This window comes from Macrosteles quadrilineatus, unplaced genomic scaffold, assembly GCF_028750875.1.
Source record: "Macrosteles quadrilineatus isolate MER2022 unplaced genomic scaffold, UCM_ALF_1.0 Scaffold_1__1_contigs__length_201487025, whole genome shotgun sequence".
Taxonomy (NCBI): domain Eukaryota; kingdom Metazoa; phylum Arthropoda; class Insecta; order Hemiptera; family Cicadellidae; genus Macrosteles; species Macrosteles quadrilineatus.
This window is the reverse complement of record NW_026542594.1, coordinates 52,371,428-52,393,135: the sequence shown is the minus strand read 5'-3', so window position 1 is coordinate 52,393,135 and position 21,708 is coordinate 52,371,428. Positions and strand designations below refer to the sequence as shown.

General features: G+C 37.1%; 1 protein-coding gene across 3 annotated transcripts in view; it reads left to right on the top strand.

The window, feature by feature from the left end:
* The window catches only part of LOC128983065 (uncharacterized), a 62,908-nt gene extending 45,008 nt beyond the window's left edge, over nt 1–17,900 (top strand). For all 3 annotated transcript variants that reach the window (XM_054402199.1, XM_054402201.1, XM_054402200.1), the window contains 2 exons: nt 3,926–4,076; nt 16,940–17,900. In XM_054402199.1, the coding sequence (XP_054258174.1) occupies nt 3,926–4,076; nt 16,940–17,763 (975 nt within the window). In that variant the 3' untranslated portion in view covers nt 17,764–17,900. The remainder of the gene's footprint in view (nt 1–3,925; nt 4,077–16,939) is intronic.
* The last annotated feature ends 3,808 nt before the right edge of the window (nt 17,901–21,708 follow it).

Genomic DNA, 21,708 nt, shown 5'->3' with positions numbered 1-21,708 from the left:
TCATGTATATATTTCTAATGTACTTGATGAATAAAGATAATTTGAATTGAATTGAATTGAATTGAATCTATACTCCGCGCCAAAGCTGGTGGCGGCTGAGGGATTAGGACGGCCAGGTCGGTGAGCAGGTCCGACCTATGTAGTTCTACCTGGCGGTCCTAATCCCTCAGCCGCCACCAGCTTTGGCGCGGAGTATAAAAGTGGTAAGAGTTAGCAAAGATTTTAGGGAATTTTCACAGTCATAAAATAGTTATACAAAACCCTCTTAGGCGTCTCCAAAAATTGCCCCTTCACCCCCCAAAACACCACATAGTACAAACTTTTTTCAAATTGCTTTTATTTGGGACATGTTATAAATTATTTTTATTTTTTTGTACACATAAGTTATACCGTATGGTATTTTTAATGCTCTAACTCTGAAGGAATACTCACAAAAGCGATATTTTAAAATTTTCACCCCTCAAAATATTTGAAATGGTGGATTTACAAAATATTTTTAATGGGCACTACTTGTGCAATGGTCTACGTCAATAATTCACAAACTTGCTAGGTACTTGACATCTTATACTAATACTCAAAATATTTAAGAAATTTGCATTATCAAATATTGACCCCTCCTCAACAAATAATTAATTGATCCCCCCTCACAAAAAATTCTTAAATCACTTTCCTTGTGCTAAGGACTAGAACTATCTTCCACAGTTATTAGCCTTCGGTTATAAACAAGGGATACTTACGATTCTTTATTGACTAACAGCTAGGGGGCCTGGAAGTGGAGCCCCCAGCGAGCCAAAGGTGAGTAATTAATATTAACTGGATTGTTTTATCCTAATAATATTTAGTTTTTCATGAATAAATTTGCCTTTTTCTCATTACCTGTCATTGTATTGATTTTATTATGCCTTTTTTTCGATTTTGCATCCTAAGAAACATAGATAAATAATTGAACCCCCCTCCTCACAAAAAATTCTTAAATCACTTTCCTTGTGCTAAGGACTTGAACAATCTTTCCCAGTTATTAGCCTTTGGTTAAGGGATACTTACGATTCAATCCCACCCCCCAATATTTAATTAAAATATCCTTAAATGTCAACTCCCCCCACAGATATATAGAAACCCACCATTATTGCTTGTGTTAACTGCTTCAAATCCGACAGAAACTTGAGAAATGCTGTGAATGCTATCTAGACCACTTCTAGGTGTGCTACGGACACAAGAAATTTTTGCTGACTTACAGCCAGGGGGCCTGGAGGTGGAGCCCCCAGCGAGCCAAAGGCGATTAATATTAACTGGATTGTTTTACCTTAATTGATTTGTAATATTTAGTTTTTTATGAATAAATTTGTCTTTATCCCATAAACTGTCTTATTAAGTTGTAATGATGTTATTAGGTCTTTTTTCAATTCTGCATCCTAAGAAACAGGGTTATCCTGCATTCTGTTTTTGTAGAGTTATTGGTAACGGAGAAGATTAAAAAAACTGTAGGTAGATTTAAAATTCCCACGTTATTCTTATGGAGTATAATGTTAAATTGTTGTAGTTTATTTGTTTATGGATATATTTTGATCAAACTTGGCAAATTTATAATATACTAAGGTATAATATAAAACAAAAAAAAAAACACTTTATTAGTTGTAGCAGCAAACCTAGGTACTCATTAAACCTAAGATTTAATAACAAATCAATTCAGATACTGCTTAGTCGGCAGGTTTGCTGCGGCGGGGGTATTTCTCATAAAATGTCGGTTGTATTGACTTTATTATGCTTTTTTCAATTCTACATCCTAAGAAGCATAGATAATGACACCCTACTTGTTTGGATCCCATAAATAAAAATGTTCCCAAAAATCACTACCCCCAATTTTTAACCCCCCTAAAATGGTATTCCACCCCCCTTATCACTAGGGACTCATCAGATTTCAAAAACATGGTAAGTACGGTACTATGTTTCCTGCAAGTTTCATGAACGGACTATTTTTTATGTTTTCTACTAGTCTTTTGGTGGAAATTTACCTGTACTATGGGTCGGGGTGCTAATTTAGCGGATTTGGCCAAGAACCAAGGTTATCTCAACACACCTTTATTTGCCTTTTCATATTTGACAAAGACAATTTCCAATATTTTAATATGATCATTAACTATGTGAAGTGATTAATTCAGGAAGGGTCACCTAGCCTAAACTTACCTCCGTTCGCTTGAGTAGTCCAGGGTTCTCACGCTAACAGTCTCCGTTGCTCGCTTCTGCTTTTCGGCCTTCGTAGATAGTACCTTTGTCGTCATACACGCAAGAGTAAACTATGGTTGTATGTCAGCACGACGACACACTGACTAGGAATAAATCGGCACTAAATACGATGCTTACTATGTGAATTAAAATACATGACCAGCTTCTAGGCCTAACAAAAGGAATCGCTTCTCAAATAAAAACTAAAAATAATACTCTCCTAGTGAACAAAAATGTCGTAACACGCAATAATAAAATAACGAAATAAAATTAATCAGCTCATATGCCAATGCACTTCTTGGCTTCGAAATAACTAAATATAATACTTAATATTAAATAAAATAAAATCGCTTTAGATAAATAAACTAAAAGGTGTAGGCTACTGCGGCACTGCACTCGCAGTGCCGGCCGGAGAAATAGAATACACAAATCTCTTACAACTAAGATGACTTGTCTAATAAATAACTTTTATTCGCCAAAGTAAAACGGGAAAATAAGACTAATAATGTAAGGGTATACTGCAGTACTTACGCCTGTCGATACTTATTTCGATTTATATTATTGTTTTTATATCTCGCTCGTTGCGAGTCGCATCCACAACTTATGCTTGCTGCAGGTCCGCTGTATGGTCTCATGAGAGGGTGTTTAGCGAACGTACGCTCGCCGTCAACTCTCTCAAGAATTGTCCACTGTCCGGCGGTATCGGCTTCTCCCCACCACCGCTACGTCAGCGCTCCGGGGTGGTGACGGCCAAGTCACGAACTAGGACACTTGACATGCCTAGTGTTATGTCGGTCATTGTTGTGCTCGAGCAATTCATGGCCTTAAAATAATTAAAACGTACCCCTAACAAAATTGGTCCGTTACAACCATAAGACCAAATCTACCTTAGTAAACCAATATTTATTCACAAAAATGTTTGCTGTCTTTAGCAGGGTTTTTTATTTTTTTCCCTAGGACGCTAGGCACGAACCCGGAATTGTTTTCCCCATTACTTCAGGCTAGACCTAGGGGTTACGGTAATATCACTTAGATAAAATCTTTTGGTGATTGGGCGGGGTTTGAACCCGGGACCCCAGGAACCGGAGTCCCGCTCTCTAACCACTAGACCAGCTCGCTCCCCCGCCTTTAGCAGGGTTAAACCTCTGGAGTCATTCAAATTATTTATTGAAAACAACATCAACAAAAGCAAACAAAGACAAACAACAAACTGTTTTTCACACAAAAGATATGTTGTACTGGGATATCTATCCTGACACATAGTTATTTGATTCAGAGTTTATATATTACAATAATTTGTTTTACATTTGAGCTTTTTAGGGACCTATGTCCCTACAAGCCACTAGTGTCTATATAATTCAGTGTTTTATTTCAGCTACAAAAATGTAACAATGGGATAGTAAATACTTTAAACCAGACAAATGAAGTTATTACAGCATTCTACAGCCCTATATTATTTTATAGAACCGTTTTGGTTAACCGGGTTTTTGTTAACCCAAATTCGGTTAACAGGGGTTCTACTGTATAATAAGGAAATCACTTGTTCTATCCTTCAAGTAAAGCTCACTTTACTGAGGATGGGTCAATGCTTCTGAATCCCAAATTATGGTTTCTAAATTTGACATACAATTGATTACTTTATGACCTTATTATGATAGAAAAACTGTTATTTACTTGCTACAGTGATTTATTTTCACAACAGTTGATCAAAAACAACCCAATGAGGGTGCTCAACAGCCCGTATATACACCGGGTGTGTCCAGCGGGTATGAGGTATATTGTTCTACTCAAGTCTCTGAAGGCCTCGGACATAGATGTGTGGCGAACTGTCATGACATGGGCACGGAGCAAAGGTTAGTATACCTACAATAGCTTGTCATTTTATTGTCTTTTAATTTCTGTTGCAACTTCCTTATAGCAAGGGATAAAACTTAAGTCTGTTACTATCTAATGTTGACCAGGCCAGTTAGCTCGCTTACAGATTATCCGTGTTTCCCATTCATTAACAGATTTCGTTAACAATTTCTTCAGTTCAATTCCAAGTGCTCTTATCCATTGACGTCCCCAGAGTGCTTCATGTCCGGTTGGAACAATGTGGAGTTCCTCTTTGACAAATCTTCTGCAGTGAGAAACTATTATTTTCACTTTTCCTTCAGGTTTGATAATATGACCTGAGCAAACTCTGAAAGCAATGTAAGGCCTTGTCGATTCCATTGAAATGTCTAATTTGAGTTTGCCAAAATCATTTTTGGATAGAGAGGTGATAATTTTGCTCCTGTGTCTTTGAAATGTTGTGGTTTACCATTTTAATCAGTTTACTGTAATCATGTATTTGTCTGAGTTGTTCTTTACTTCAAACAATTCGGGCTTGGGTTAATATGCATTTTAGGGTATTTACCAGATTTTTTACATTTGTTTTTTTTTATTCAAAATTACTCAAAATTCAACACTGATTCGGAAAATTACATTCTTTTTCTGCGAAAAACCCCGAAAAACAAAGAAAACGATTAAAATGTTTTGATAAAAATACGTCATGTGGTCTCTAATTATCCGGAATAATGAGCAGATCACAAATATTCAATATCAAGCGAAATATTTACAAAAATGTGCGGTGAGATTAGGTTATGGGTACCACTTCACCTAAAATGTTCTTATAACGCTTTTATTTTGTTTGATATAAAAGCTAAAACTTTCTGTTATAAAGTAAAGTTTATTTATTAAATCAATATTAATATTTTTAAAAAGGTAGAAGAGCCTTAGTTTAGATTCATACAATCAATCAGGAAAAGGGACATTTTAAGAACGATAGTATAGTGGGCTACAGGGCCTAAAATGAACTTTGTACCTGTCCGCCCTATAACCCATCAGAGGATGAAGCCGAGCAATAAGGGGCAGTCTCAGTCATGATAAAGGCTCGTGAAGACCTATGCTAGTACTCCTCAGTATATTTAATATTGTGCGTTTGCCATAAGCAGAGTTTTACCTTAAACATAAGTTTATTCCGGGTATAATACTTTCTAAATGACTTTTGGCACTGTGACCTTTTTCTATCACAGTTGAACCTTGATAACAAGACCCTCGATAACAAGTAATTTTTGATAGTCCGGTTGCCAAACCCTATATTTTTGGTCGACCCAAAATTTTTGGATTTTTTTATTTATAGATAGTTACTAGGACATTAAAACTTCAAGAAAATGCATGATGACATTCTGTCACCTTTGGGCAATTTGAGATTTGGGCGCCATCTTGAATTTTTCCAAATATTTTTGGATTATTTTTATATTTGGTCTATAGGGTTGTTGTATATCATTTTATATGTTTTTAAGTACGATGAGATCAATGGGAGGACTTCAAAGTATCTAAAAAATAGTTGTGTCTCAGAAACCGCCGCCATCTTGAATTTTGCCTTTTTTTAAATTAATTTTATATTTGTTATATAGGGTTGTTTTATATCATTTTACTTTTGAGTACACCGAGATTAATAAACACACTCAAAAGTTTGTAGAAATGAATAGTCTTTTGTTAGCAATCGCCGCCATCTTGAATTTTGCCAATTTTTAAAATTAATATTATATTTGTTATATAGGGTTGCTGTATATCATTTTATATGTTTTTGAGTATGCTGAGATCATTTAAAGCACTCAAAAGTATGTAGAAATAGTAGTTTCTTTAAAATTGCTGCCATCTTGAATTTTGCCAAATATTTTTATTCATTTTACCTACTTGGAGTGTTTTATTTGATCCCACAAGAAGCAAGCTTTTATCAGTAGTGTTCCTTACCAGCTGATTAAGGAAGTTAGTATACAATGTACAGTGTACAAGACACGCACAAAGAAGAAATGCAGTCTCAAATCATTTCTGATTGAAAAGACAGAGAAGGAATAAGAAATAAACTGAAGCTCTTCATTGACCCTTTGGCACCTACTATAGAACTCACCCACAAAATATAGTAAACGTAGCGTCTGGCTTGGTTCTATCGGATACTGACACAGTGAACATTGGTGATCAGCAATTAAAAATATTTCAAGGGGGTTGGCCAGCAAGTTTCCATTTGCCAGTGAAATAAATAGTTGTAACTAGCTTTTGTACCCGTGCTTTGCAACGGGAAGAGGACCTGAAATAGAAACATTTTGATCTTAAAATCTGTTGTATAAAATATACACATCCGCCAACGCTTTTACAAACAAAATTCAACCCTAATGGCCTTTGTGCTCAATGTGGAAAGGGACCAGGTTTCTGCACTGTACGTAACAACAGACCTAATTAGAGTTTTGAATACCTTCATCTTTGTCTTGGGGGTCATCAGATTGGATTTGAGGTTAGCGTAATATGCTCTGTTACCAGCCATGATTCAGTTTGTGATTTTTTGTGCAACAGTGTTTTTGCTATTCAGCTCTGCCCCAAAGTAAACAAACCCATCCACATTCTTAACACATTTGTTTTATATCTTTAGTACATATTATTTAATTAACAAATGAAATTGAGCGTTTAAGATGGCAGACAAAACTAATTATTATCAAAACATCAGAGGACAAAAACATTAATAGTAATAGGCATTAGGTATATGTTTCATTGCATCTATTATTTTTCTCTAAAAAAAAATTCAACGAACAACATAATATAGAATCCAGTTCTTTTATTTAGTTCCATAGTCTACTGCCTTTACATTTTCACACTTACCATTAAGTAAACATAATAACAAATATTTTATTGATTTTAGAAACAAAAGAACACTGTGTACAGCTAAGTTTTATGATATTTTCCTTAGTTTGATTTAATCAGTGGTGTAGTGAAACACAACTACTAAATTTACCTAAATATAAAAAAATCTATGTGAAGTTCAAGTTGTTTATCCAACACATTTTAAGCAGTTGGAATTCATAAAAAAATCCTCCAAATTTATACAAACCATCTATACACTGTAATTTTCATACTGTTTCCATGAAATAACCAATAACATTATTTTCATAACTTAAGACGCTTTAAAAAATCCAAAGCAGAGCCGGAGTTGATACAGCAACGGTTATAGAATCTTTTTTTATAATCATTGACATAGTTTTTGAATAAATAATCCATGATAAAACTTAAGATTAAAATATACATCATATATAGTTATGGAAAATATTATAATCAATTTCTTTGTATCAGCTGTCTGAAATTGTGAAATATGCAATTTACCAGTTCTTCTTGTTTAAATTGAAATGTCAAAGCAAATGTAAACAAACATTATTAGTGTTCTCATCGCAGCCATGGAGACAAATCAATATTTACTTTTAAAATCCTCACCTCAGAAGTTTTAAAGCCAAAGGGGCAAAGCCCATGGTCAGTATCAAAGTGTGAATAGTCCTATAATGGTCCTTGGTATGGTAGCTATATTATTGTAAAATTTAAGCCCAGTCGGTTCAGTAGTTTTTGAGCCTATTAGTAATACACATACAGACAGACACCATTAGGTTTTTATATAATAGTATAGATTGGGTCTACATCAAAGAAACACGTAAACATTGGCAGTGTTAAGGTTTTCAATACAGCTGGTATTACTTACTCCTCAGTTATAGGACATCAAGCAAGCTCAAACCAAGTAGATGTAAGTCATCTTCCGTCTCAGGAACTGTCACCTGTACAACGTCAATGTTAACAGATTCTGGAGAAATTAGGAATTAGGATCTGCAAAGCTAAATCTACTGTAAAGAAACTTCTCCAGGTTTCGTCCTCAACAAGAAAGACGTGCATTGGAAACACACTTATTGTGATTGATGGATCTGCACTTTTATGGTGTGTGCAGTGACCAGAAAAGGGTAGTGTTCAGGACTTCATAAATTCACTTAAATCATATATAAGCAAACCTTTGCAATACGGAAATGTGAACCTGCTTTTGATCGGTGACAAGCAGTATAGTACTAAGGATCACACAAGATTGTGTAGATCTCAGGAGTGACATGAGTTCACACACTCACATATACAACACCTCTGCCTCTATGTAGGGACATTTTGGGCTCAAATGAAAACAAAACAAGATTAATTTAACTGGTTTGCAGAAGCATTATTAGAGACGAATCTTTTAACAAAGGCTATATTACCAAACTCAGACTTATTGTAAAAGGTCCACAAGAAGAACCCTACGAGATTTATCGAGGAGAAGTAAAAAAAATGCATGATCTAAGAAATACTTAAGAAGAAGCAGATACGATTATTGTACATCAAGTTATATTAGCTGCTGATGATGAAGACAAGCAGATCGTTGTTTTATCAGATAACACAGATGTTTTTCCTTCTTTACTTCTGCAAACTTGAAAACGTTTTTGTAACTATTCTGATGGAATCACCTGTTCAGGGTTGCTCAAGAATTGACATTAGTGCATCTGTCGTCAAACGTCAAACAAAATAAAATAATACCTGATGTGCTTGCAGCTCATGCTATCACTGGATGTGATACCACTGCAATGTGTTATGGATTACGGAAGATTAAAGTAATTAAGGTTTTGAAAAATGGACACTCCTTATCATCGGTTGAAGAAATACATTTATTTCATCAAAGTTTATGTCTGCATGTTATGGTGTATCTATTTGTAACACAACTTCTGAAGCTCGTGTCAAAATGGGGGCTGACAAGTTCGAAGTGCAACAACTCAATTGCCGAATCTGTGCACACTACCACCAACAAATTCAGCAAAGAAAACCTTAAGCGAGCTCACCTTCAAACCTGTATTTGGAAGCATTCAATGAACTCTGACCCACCAGATTAAGATCCACTGCTTCACAGTTTCTACAAGGATGAGTACTGAAGGGAATTTTGAAGTTGGTTAAGTGCTCTTGTAGAAATGTATTGCCATGCAACAGCGATCGGTGTAGTTAAAGGAGTGCCAGCCTACTATGCACCGTGGTCTGTACACATGCTCAAACAGTTTTTGTTCCAATGATTTGACACGTGTTGCTGAATTAGAAGAGAAGTAGACTGGGATGAAGACTGTTGAAGAACCAGTGGCAGACTGATCTCTGTTTGGACAATGTTTGTTTGTTCTTATTCAAAAATGTTTTATTTTATACCAATACTAAACTTCTAATCAATATTAGAATTTCACTCATTAGGTTGTTTACTTGAAAAAATCCACTATTTTGTTTGTACAATAAAAAGTGACATACTTAAATAGTTATTTGTGTAACTAGTGAGCAAAGTGGCACTTTGCTACACACGAGAGCAATGTTTACGCTCGAGCAAGGCTCGTGCGTAATAATCTCGAGTGAGCAAAGACCTTTTGTACTTGTGTTACACATTATATTTTTCCTACAGTCACTATTAAGCATAATAAATAGTCTTTCAAACACTATATAACTCGTTTTTAGGTTAGGTTAAACCCAAGCCATGAACGGAATGGGAAATACTGCACCAGCTGATTGCAGTCGTAGTATCTTTAAGTGTTTCAAGAGTACAGGTATAAACAGTAATAATCAGTATAAACACATAATAAACAAGTAGATTGTTCTTCAGAATATGCCAATAAAACATTTTCTGACAGTTTTGTAACTTTCTTACTTACGCGCCAAGAGGAAAACAGTTTGTTTGCTCATTCATACTTCTTTCTAGATTTTTCAGGTAACAGGTTTTTAACGAAACATGTTTCAAGTTTCTGCTATTTCTGGTCTACCATTATATTCACAATCACTTTCACCAAGTTCATTATTTTTAAACATGTTAGGCCCACTTATAATTAATCTTTCAAATAGGTACACTTCAGGTTATGTTCAAACCAAGCGTTGAACGAAAATATAATATAAACACGAAATGACAGGTTTAATTGGAGTTATAATAGTTAATCAGCTGATCATAGTATTATTATTATCTTTAAGTGTTGCCAACCTATTTCCAAGCGTACACGGATAACGTGCATAAAAAAACCACACTGTTTTGTGTTGTTTGGTTGGAATCCTGATGTGAGCCAAAGTATAAACTGTACGACAAAGAAGAAAACCGTGCGACAAATTAAGTAAATGCAGCAATTAGCAGCTTTCTGAACTATAAACAGTGCAAGGAAGCCAACTTTGTCGGGTGACTGTAGGGAAAAAAATATTCACAACACCTAAAAGAGGAAGTATGTATGTATGTATATGGACTCCGAAACTGTTCGACAGATTGTAATGAAACTTTCAGGAATTATTAAGCATTATTCAAGGATGGTTTGTGTGAAGTTGTGAAGGAAGTTTGGTGCAGATCCGTCGAAAGGGCTCCGCCCCAGAGGATTTTATGGGGTCCAATGTCAGACTTTTGCAACTACAATGTTTACAAATAAATATAACGAGCTGTTGGCCCGTCCTACGTATGAGAATTGAGTAATCAACTAAAACTGGAGTTTTGTCAATATTTCCATTTCTAATCCAAGCAAAGTTTAAGCGGGTAAACATTTATTGTAAACAAAAAGCTGCCAAGATGAATTAAAACATGTAAACTTTGTTGCTTTCATATTCATTCCTCAAAAAGTCGAACAGAAAAATATTTTGCATAACCTTTCCTTTGAAGACTCGGGGGCAGAGCCCCAATTTGTATACATCAGTGGTTATAGAATCTTACTTATTTCGTATAATCAATGGAAAAATCACAGAATTATAAACTAACCTCATAGTTCTTTAGGATATTTTTATATTCAACCAGCTGTTAGTTAAAACAAATTATATTGCTCTAAAACAAACTTAAAATTTTAAAGACTGCTCTGAAAAATGAATTAGAACATCTACCATTTTACCATGTATATTTAAATAGTCTGTCATTCTCTTATCGAATAAATTAACGTATCTATCAGTATTGCATTACACATAGAATAAATAAGTCAACTCAGTGCATGTCATTATTATCCAAATGCTGAATTTGTGTCATATACTCTTAATGTTTACAGCTGTTTGTTAAGCAAATGGTATTATACCAAAAGCTAGTGTAAAATGTTAGCGTCGACTGCTAGACTTTTTAAAATTTTAAACTTATTTTCTAAAAAACTGAAACCCTAATCTAAAATTATAGCTTCGACATTCCCTAGTTCTCAAAATTATCTGGTTGATTCAGAATCGTGAAATAAAAAAAACCTGTCACGTTCTAATACGAGTTATAGATTTAAAAGCAGATGTTTACTTTCACCAACTGTTTTGTAGGTTTGAATTATCACAACATTCTGTATAAGTCATGATTTGAAATAGTGCCACACTGTTTCCGGATAGAATACAGCACAGAAGACTATTTTACTTTTGGATAAGTCCAAATATATTAAATCCCAATCGCAGCACACCTGTGCACTCAACAAAGTTTAAATTCTCCACTATAAAATATGTAAACATAAAAAGTAACAACCTTTATCAAAGAATTATAAACATTAAAAGGGGTGGCAATGCCTTAATATTTGTATCTTTTGTTCTATACCCACACAATAGAGTGTGAGTCGGTGGCTCAGTCTGTAGCGCCTCAGACTTCGGGCCCAAGGCAGTGATGTCGTGGAATCGGATCCTGGTCACTGCTGTTAACATTTTATCAGTACAGTTCTCCTTTGTACTGTACCGGCTCACCCTTTGCTTTGCTGGATACGTTTCACACACAGATCTGTAGTCTATGTGGACGGGCAAATGCAAGGTTAAAAGAGGCTGCTAACCACTAAAAATATATATAGGCTACAGGGTGTTCAAAAAAGGTGGGAACATATTTTGCCTAGTGATTCCTTGGATCAAAATAAAGAGAAAATCAAGAATAACATTTTTTCCAAAATCGCTTCGTTAACCAGATATCCGCCATTTTGCATTTTTTACATAAACATTTTTATCTTCTAATTTTTTCAACCGATCTTTATGAAACTTGGTATGCAGGTTAAGGTAGAAGAGACCCGTGTTCAAAAAATATTTCATCTTGATTCAACCTAAAATTTCAAAATGGCGGCCATTTAAAACTTTTAAACTTAAATTACTAAAGAATGGCTGATTTTATGAAAAATTCAAGAGCACTTTTATTTAGCATTTTTAATTACCTATCAAACGATACCAAGTTCAAAAAGATTGAATAATAAATAGCCGTAATAACTGTCGTTGACTACGGTAATAAACTGAAAGTAATTTATTGAATTTTCGTGTAAAATGCTATACGGAACTGATGATGGTAATTAAGCCTGTACTGTACTGACTTTTTCAGTGCACTGCAGACCCCTACTTTTCAGTGTTTTTACTGATCTCAGTGTACTTAAAAACATATATATAATTATCTACGACAACCCTATACAATGAATATAAAAATACTCAAAACATTAAGATTCAAGATGGCAGCGAAAACTCGAATTGCCAAAAGGTGACAGAATGTCATCATGCATTTACTTGAAGCTTTACATGTCCTAATAACTATCCATTGAAAAAAAACAATCAACAAATTTTTGGTTTTGTTTTGGGCTTGGTAACCGATAACATGATAACATGTCGAGTTATTTTAAAAATTCACTAAAATTTACTTTCCCCCTGATTACATTTTATTGCAAACCTTGATAACAAGTCTACCTCGATAACAAGTCTACCTTGATAACAAGTCTACCTCGATAACAAGTCATATTTAATAATCCCAATGAGAGTCTTGTTATGGAGGCTCTACTTTTTTTAGGGAGAGGTGGGAAAATGCGTTTACGCAAACAGGTGGCTAGCCTATAGTGTGGGACTCCAACAGATTTAAGAACCAAAGACCACCCACTTAAAACCTCCTCTACTCTTCAGACACTAGCCTGGGAACACTTGTCGCACTTCATCAGAAGTAGGCTGAGATTGCCTATGCCCGAAGATCTTACTCTGTGTTAAGCTGTTAATTTCCTACACAATTTAGACTGCGATCCGATCTAGATCGTTATATTTAACTTTAAAGATATTCCGGACAAATTGCGACCAGCAGTCCCACCCTACATCAAGGTCTCACAAATCGATTCAACTGACAGAACCCCAAGATGTTGAGCATATCCCATCTTGTATAGTGGAAAAAGGTATGTCGGCATAGTCTAGAATGCTTGGGCAGTAAATACAGTCAGGTGAATTGGTTTTGGCCATCAAGTGCAGGAAAATAGCGGTGGCCTGACAAGAACTGCGTGAGATTGTATTGTATGTATTGTGAGAGGGGTGGACTCGTGGTCCAAGCACGTCAACCGAAGCTTATTCTGCATCCCACTTGCCACTAACTGGGTAAGCCTATGCCTGTGTCCTTGATTAGGTACAGGAGCTTTTGCCCAATGATAGCGTCCGGTTCATCACCTGGCTGCTTTAGACCAGAGCCCTTCTCCTGACCCCAAGTCCGTCGCAATCTAGAATAATGTGTTTTGCAGTCTCATCAACGGGTTACAAAGTCGACACTCCTGATTGTCATTGACAATTCCTAGATTGTGGAGATGTTTCCTGAAATGGCCGTGTCCAGTGATAAGAGTAAGTACCTGCTTGACCTGCCAACTTTAGCTTTAGCAGCCAGCGAGTGAAGAGGGTGCTAGGTTCTGAGTGCAGTTTTTTGCTAAGTGATTGTCCAGGATAATTACGCCAATGCTCTAGGTGTTGTCCCCTGCACAATTTGTTGATTTCATGTTTAGCGGTAGCTTTGCTGATTCTAAAAAAGTCTCTGGTCCAAAGAATGGCATGCTCGCACCTTTTTTTGCCAGCATATCTACACTCTCGTTGCCGCCAATGCCTTTATTAGCCTGGAACCCAGCCGAGAGTTACAGAGTTCCTTGTGGAAAGTTTGCAGAGGGTGTTGAAACACTCCCAGACCAGTTTTGAGGTGACTTCATTTGAGTCAAGAGCTTTAAGAGCAGCCTGACAATCAGACAAAATAACTATCCTCCTGTCTTGGTAGCATCTGGCTAGTCCAAAGTTGGCACAAGCCAAGATACCATAGATTTCTGCCTGGAAGATGGTACAGTATCATCCCAGAGTTGCTGAAAGATCTGTTCTTGGTGATCAACTGAATACTCCAAAGCCAGATTTTCCATTGATTAAGGAGCTGCCCGTTTACCAGATGAAGCTCTCCGTATCTTGGAGATGCCCTTCCTGATGTTTCCACTCTACCCTGGAGCGGAATTCAACATTGAAGGGTATGGTGAACACTGCTTCTGTGCTTAGGAAGTCCGAGGTCATGTCAAGCACAGGACACGCAGCCAAAGTCTTGGCAATGGCCTGCCCCTGACAGGCCGCCTCTCCACAGATTTGCAACCCTCAAAGAGTAAGCTGCCTTGAGGGCTTCAGATTTGATAAAGATGTCCAGAGGTAGCAGCCCAAGAGCAACTTCTAGTGTAGCTCCTAAAGGCTCCAGTGGCTTGTAGCGTACCATATGGCTATGACAGTTACCTGATATACCTTTGTCCATCAGACTAGCGAACCATAGGCCCTGGTAGCAAGACGTCTGGCTCTCAATGCTGCCCGTCGCAATTCTACGATCTCGTTTGTCCACCAGTACACAGTTCGCTTATCGCACCGGGATCTCCTTCAAGGCACTGATTCATCGCAGGCCGAGACTATCAGCCTCATCAATGATGTAACTGATGTCTCTGCGTGAGCCACGCCAGATACAGCAGGTACCACCGGCTCTCCCAGTAGTAGGTATGACTTCGGTGAATTTGGCCACGTCCAGCTTTTTGGTGTTCCACCGAACGGGCACCTGCCGAGACACGGTAGCTTGTCTCTGATGACTATCCAGGACATCAAAAATGATGTACTGCTGGTCACTGGCTGTATAACCCTCCAGGACTCTCCAGGCTCGTATCCTCGGCAAGAGGGACTCAGATGCAAGAGTGATGTCTGGGATCGTTCCCCTCATTCCGGGACGCTGGAAAGTTGGCGTGTTGCCCTCGTTTATGACAAGTCCAGCCCTGGCAGCAAAGTCCAGGGAAACGAAAGTAGCCAGTTAATATTTTAAGTTATTACTTTTAGTGGATTTGGATTACTAAATGTTTATCTACTTACAGCAGATCTATGGAATAATAATCATTCTCTTAAGCGTTCTCTTCCCGTTGCAAAGCACGGGTATGGTGGTTTACCAACAGGGTGCTGCACTATTATTTTTTATTTTTTATTTATGACAACAGCTAATTTTTACCAAGCAGAAACAAAAATCTGTGATACATGGAATGGATGGATTTTTTACAGTAATGTTTCGTAGCCAGTTAATACTAATAGTAAATTAGTAAAAGTCTATCTACATACAGCAGATCTAGGAAACATAATAATTGTTCTATTTAGCTTTCTCAAGCTCCTTGCCATTATTTTCAAGGAACAAAATTGTCTCTTCTGCATCTTTACCCGGTTGCAAGGCACGGGCTTAGCGGCTAGTATTTCATATTAATAAATACACACACTGTAAAACATCTAACATATTTATTGAATGACGACATTTTTTATTAATTTCTATTGAACAATGAAGTATGTAAACTGTAACAACAAACACACCTGTCTTAAGAATCCTTGGAGCCTAGACTTTCTAATAAAACAATAAAAAACTACAAGAAAATGTATAATCCCACAGTGATATTTAAATTACAATCACTGTTACAATCTGATATTTAAGTTGCAATCATAGTTATTGTAAGAGTTACAGTGGGTTCATTCATACATTGAGACTGGTTCATTGTAACCTCAAAACAGCAGTGGAGAGGAGTCCGACCGGTTGGGTTCGATAGAGAGGTCCTTCACCATTCGCACTTTCGTTTAGTCGCCTACGGTTATTCATTGAGACAGGAGGTCGATATTTGGGTCAAGTGTTTATTCATTGTGTCTTCACCCCAACAAGGAGTGTACCGTCGAGCAATGTTGTGAAGTTTTGCTTTAAATTCTGCATCCGAGACCGTTGCCCTCATCTCGAATATTTTGTTTCGGGTCATACTGGAACACCCAGGTCATTTAACGTTGTCCAGAAAATTTAAATCTTCCTGAACTCAGTCCAAGATATCTTGTAAAATCTCCACCCTTGACAGTTTTTTTTGTTCCTAGCTCAGAACTTTTGGCACCAGCTTCACGCAGACTCTTCTCATTGCCAAATTCTCCGTAACTATAGTGTGGACGGTTCCCTTTGAAAGGCCGGTCTTCTTACTGGTGTGGGATATGGTTAGACACCTGTCAGACGTGTACTTTCACTTTGACGATGTGAGCTTCAGTTCGAGTGATTGTCCGGCGTCCAACGCGATGTTCGCCTTCGACGAGTTCCCAGCCTTCCGTCTTTTGGTGCCACTTTGCACCACTTTGCCACATTTGGCACCCCTCAAAACACTTGTGTGGCTTAAAGCATCATTCGCATAAGCTTGTTTAATGAAGGCAATTGTCTCAGACGCGGATTTCTGAGTTTAAAGCAAAAATTCGCAGAGTTGGTCAACGGTACACTCCATGTTGGCGTTACGACACAATGAAAAAAACACTTGGCGCAAATATCGACCTCCTGTCTCAACGAATGCCCGTAGGCAACTAAACCAAAGTGCTCCTAAAGGGCCCCTCTATCGAACCCAACAGGTCGGATACCCCTCCACTGTTCTTTTGAGGCTACAGTGAACCAGTCCTGATACTGAATGGAGGGTGTATACCAGTTGTTTTCAAACAGACCCAGGGGTGTGACAAGGCACCAGTGTCAGTATCAGTATTGAGACTCGATAAATTTCTAGTTATAATGAATAACATTTTTGCACTTAAAAAGTTTTGTTATGCTTAAAGCAAAAGTTACCTAACTACGTAATATGTTTTGTTACAGTTCAGAAGCAAAAATTTGTTCTGGCCCATTCATATCAACCAGAAAAATATATTCATCCCAAACTCTTAGTCCCTTGTGGGAAGTTCATGAGGTTGTGTTCATTGAACATGATTGATCTTGTAGAGGAAGTGCTTGCAAATCACCCAGATAGAGAACAGAACATTGAAGCAATCATCAAATACCACTACATGAATGCCAAGCCTTCAAAAAGCTTGTATATTTGTACAGAGAGCAAAAATGCTCACCATTTGAAGCATGAAAAGTTCCTAGTGAAAGTTGTGCCTATTTGTGACGCCTGGGTTGATGCGGTCTATTTGTTGAGTTCTACTATTACCGTAACCAATCAATTGAGTAGTCCTATTGAGCTGTTCTCCATTGTATGCAGTGGTAAACAGAAACTCGCTCTTGATTTCAAGGAGGCACAAGAGCTCTTGTCTTCCTCAAACCCTGTCTTACAGTCTAATCACAATGATATCAGTTACAACGCCAGTTGTTCTGTAAAAGTAAATTGGACTGGAAAGGAGGAATCCCCAGTGTATGAGGTTAAGTTAGATACTGATGTTGCCTATGGTCATGACTTTCAAATTACGTTGAGTTCAAAGGATAAAAGCCTACGTTTACAACCTTGTGAAAGCTACACTATTGTGACAAACTTCTCAAAGCCACACCCTCTGTGGTACAATCTTGACAGAGACCAAATCACCCCAGGTCAGAGTAATGACCTTGAAATGTGTTGTGGTTTGGTCGACAAGGAAAGGATGTATTTTGGTAGTCATATTAAATATATTCTTTATAGAAAATGTATTGAAGACAAACAATGTTGATTATTGCAAAAGGGAGATATCTTCGACAACAGTATTTAAACAAACTTTTTGGGAGTTTTTAGTTATGAATTTATTTTTTTACAATGGTCTTGAGTTGTATAAATAAAGAAATATGAATAAAAATTGCATTTATATAATTGATTTTGTCAATGCCTTAAACCTTTAATAACCATAGACAATGATGGCTTAGCTGTTCAAGGACCACAGAATCTGGTTACTATCTTGTTGTAAACTTCAATTTAAACAGTTTAGACTTACCCTAAAATACCCCCGCCGCAGCAAACCTGCAGACTTAGCGAATTTCCATTTGCCTGATTGGATTTAAACTAAAATGTCTCCTTAAAAATATCACATTTATTCCCTATTTAAACAGAATTAGTTTAATGAGTGCTTAGGTTTGCTGCAACAGGGAGGGTAAAAAAGTTTTTTTTTTATGTAGAATATTAAAAGGTACTGTGGTTTCGTAAGAAATTAATGTATTTTCCAACTTTTATCAAAATATGTTCATAAACAAGCAAACTACAACAGTTGACTTATTCTCCATAAGAATAACATAAGAATTTTAAAATTACAATGTTTTTGAATTTTCTCCGTAACAATTAGGCGCATAATAATGCTTCAATATACTAAATTTGTTTTTTTAAGCTCTACAAAATGGTTTTAAAAGAAATTGTTAAATTTTGTGTTTTTAGGGTCAAAAATGGGAAAAACCTATTTTTACCCCATAAAACCCCCCATAAACCCCCGTTCCCATAGTCTGATCATGCTAGTTCGCGAACTCATCCAAGTTTATCCCGCCTTACACCTTCAAACCAAATTTTATCAAAATCGGACAAAAATTACTCAAGTTATCGTGCGGATATAAAAATTTGAACGAATGGTGTTTTTGGCCTCTGGGGACATCAAAATGAAAAAGTAAATCGGTCCCGGGCTTAGGTCTTACCATGAGACCTACGGTAATAGCTACTTCCCTATAGGGAAATTCGCTAAAATGGCTCAAAACTATTTTTAATCAAGAAAATTTTTATTTATTGTTTGAATATTAGTGAGCTGCTGGAATTAGGTCAAAATGAACCCACCCACTCTACCTAGCTCGGCAGGGTAAATTTTTGTAGGATAAATTTTTGTAGGGTAAATTTGAAGCTACTTCCCTCATGTTAAGACCTCAACCCGGGACTGATTTTTCTTTTATGGCCCCAGAGGCCGTTTTTGGGATTTATTTTACAATTAGGCCCCCCATCCAATTTTAAGTTTTTTTAATTGACCGAGCAAAGAGAGCGGATTAAACAGCCAGTTACAGTATAGATTTTATATAGGAAGGGGGAAATTATATTGGTTATGTATTTAAAATAACTAGTTGCTCTGCCCGTGCTTCACTACGGGGTGAGAATGCAGAAAAGAATAATTCGGTTTGGTTTTACTATAAGATACTATAGCCTAGTATAGGCCTACTATAAGAAACAGTTACAACACACTTACCAGGAAACATATAGGCAAAGGCTCAATCGTGCTTATTGATTATTTAAATGAAGGTCTATTAATGTATTACTATAATTTTATACTAGTGAAGATGTTGCTCGAAATCGAGCAATTGCAAAGAAGTAAAGTAGTTATTTAAAAACGAATAAAAGTCATAATTTCCCATGAGTTTAAAAGACTCAACTCATAGATTACGTACCTAACAGTTCCATATAATCAACATTTCTTGTAAATATTTTATCATTTTTCAAAAGCTGATCTGGTTTTTTAGTGTATTCAACAAATGTTTCCCACTTATAGCAGCATTAGGTTGTCCAGTCCATCTTGATCTTCGTCAATGATAATGAATGTAGGGCCTAGTCTGCATGGTACTACCCATTGTCGCCAGTACGTTTACAAATTTCAGTCATTTTTTTATAGCGATAACATTTTGTTTACATTAATCTTAATCTGCCTGATTTTCTGCATAACCTCTCTGTCACAATTTTATTTGTTTCAATTGCGAATGGGCATACCACTGAGCTATAATAATATAACTGGAGTAACCACTCTGTGTTTCAAAAACGTACCACTGTTTTTGCTGGTTTTGTTTCAGAGTTTCGTTTTGTTAGGTTGGCCAGGTGATCGGGTTGGTGGGACTTGTCAAATTAGAGAGGCAAAATCAAGATGGCGTCATCCTGTTTTGTTGATGATAGTAAACAAAAATCTGCCAACTCAACGTTATGATTGCAATATAAGTTTATTTGTTTATTTTACAAGCAAGAGCAACCCATTTTAACAAGATCATAAACCGATGGTCGTTATTTAATCAAATGCCGTTAGGCTATTGGCCTAAACCAATATCTCCAAACCAGGAAACTTGACTAGCCTATTTTCACCACATAGCTTTAAAAGAGGTAAATAAGTTAGTATTTATTTACTATCAAACAAAAACAATTTATAATGTTTCAAAATAACTTTAAATACAGAGGTTTTAACGTGCAATAACTTAAATAAGCTTTTGATACAAGTCCCTGATATAACGGATAACATAACCCCAAATAAATAGTATGGTTAGGTTTGAATGAATTGGAATTATTTGACAGCATCCCACCAACCGATCACACGGCCAACCTAACAACACGAAACACCAAAAACAAACCAGCCAAAACAGTGGCACGTTTTTCTCTAACGTTTAACCAGAGAGTAGTGACTCCAGTTATAATCTAAATCTCAATGGGGCATACGGGAGGGACGATGGCTAAAGGTGTGGTGACGTCATATCTCGTGGCTATCTTGAGGCAACACGATTACCGTAACTAGTAGTACGCTTATTCTGCGCGTAACAGGATGAGTGAACATGAGCGCAATAATGAAAGAGTCCACCCACACCTAGCACACTTACCGGTGTCACTGGTGTACACAATAATGTTATTTGTATGGGCAAATCAACCCATGAGTCGGGGCAAATAATGGTGAGTCGGTGACTCAAGTCGGTAGCGTCACGCGAACTTCGGGGCCAAGGCAGCGATGTCGTGAGTTCGGATCCTGGTCACTGCCACTAAATTTTATCAGTAAAGTTCACCTTTGTACTGTACCGGCTCACCAATTGCTTTGCTGTAAACGATCCACGCACGGGCGAGGTTAAAAGAGGCTGGACCAACCTCTTAAAAAAACCAAATCTCAGTCAACAACAATCCTAACTTCTCGTCCATTAAATAACCAAAGTCATTGGTAATATACGTAATGTATTTCCTGTTTCCCTCTCTTCTCATAGCATTTTATTATTGCAGATACGTTAATCTAACTGTAACAAAGGGTTCCCACACTCCGGACTCCTCGCCTCGACTACTCCCTTCACCACTTCCTAAGTCGTGGACCTGTTTCCCTCCCTTCCCATAGCATTTTTAGAATTGCAGATACTGTACATTATTCTAATTATCACAAAGGGTTTCTACACTCCGGAATGCTCGCCTCGACTATTTCCTTCACCACTTCCTACGCCGTAGACGTGTTTCCCTCCTTTCCTAGAGCATTTTAGAATTTCAAATAGATTAATTTAACTTTCACAAAGGGTTCCCACACTCCGGACTGCTCACCTTGACTACATGCTTCACCGCTTCCTACGTCGTGGACCTGTTTCCCTCCCTTCCCATAGCATTTTAGAATTGCAGTCACATTAATCTAACTATCACAAAGGGTTTTTACACTCCAGAATGCTCGCCTCGACTACTTCCATTTCCACTTCCTACGTCGTGGACCTGTTTCCCTCCCTTCCTATAGCATTTTAGTATTGCAGGTATATTAATCTGTCACAAAGGGTTTCTACACTCCGGACTGCTCGCCTTGACTACTTCCATCACCGCTTCCTTCGTCGTGGACCTGTTTCCCTCCCTTCCGATAGCATTTTAGAATTGCAGTTACACTAATCTAACTTTCACAAAGGGTTTCTACACTCCAGAATGCTCACCTCGACTACTTCCATTA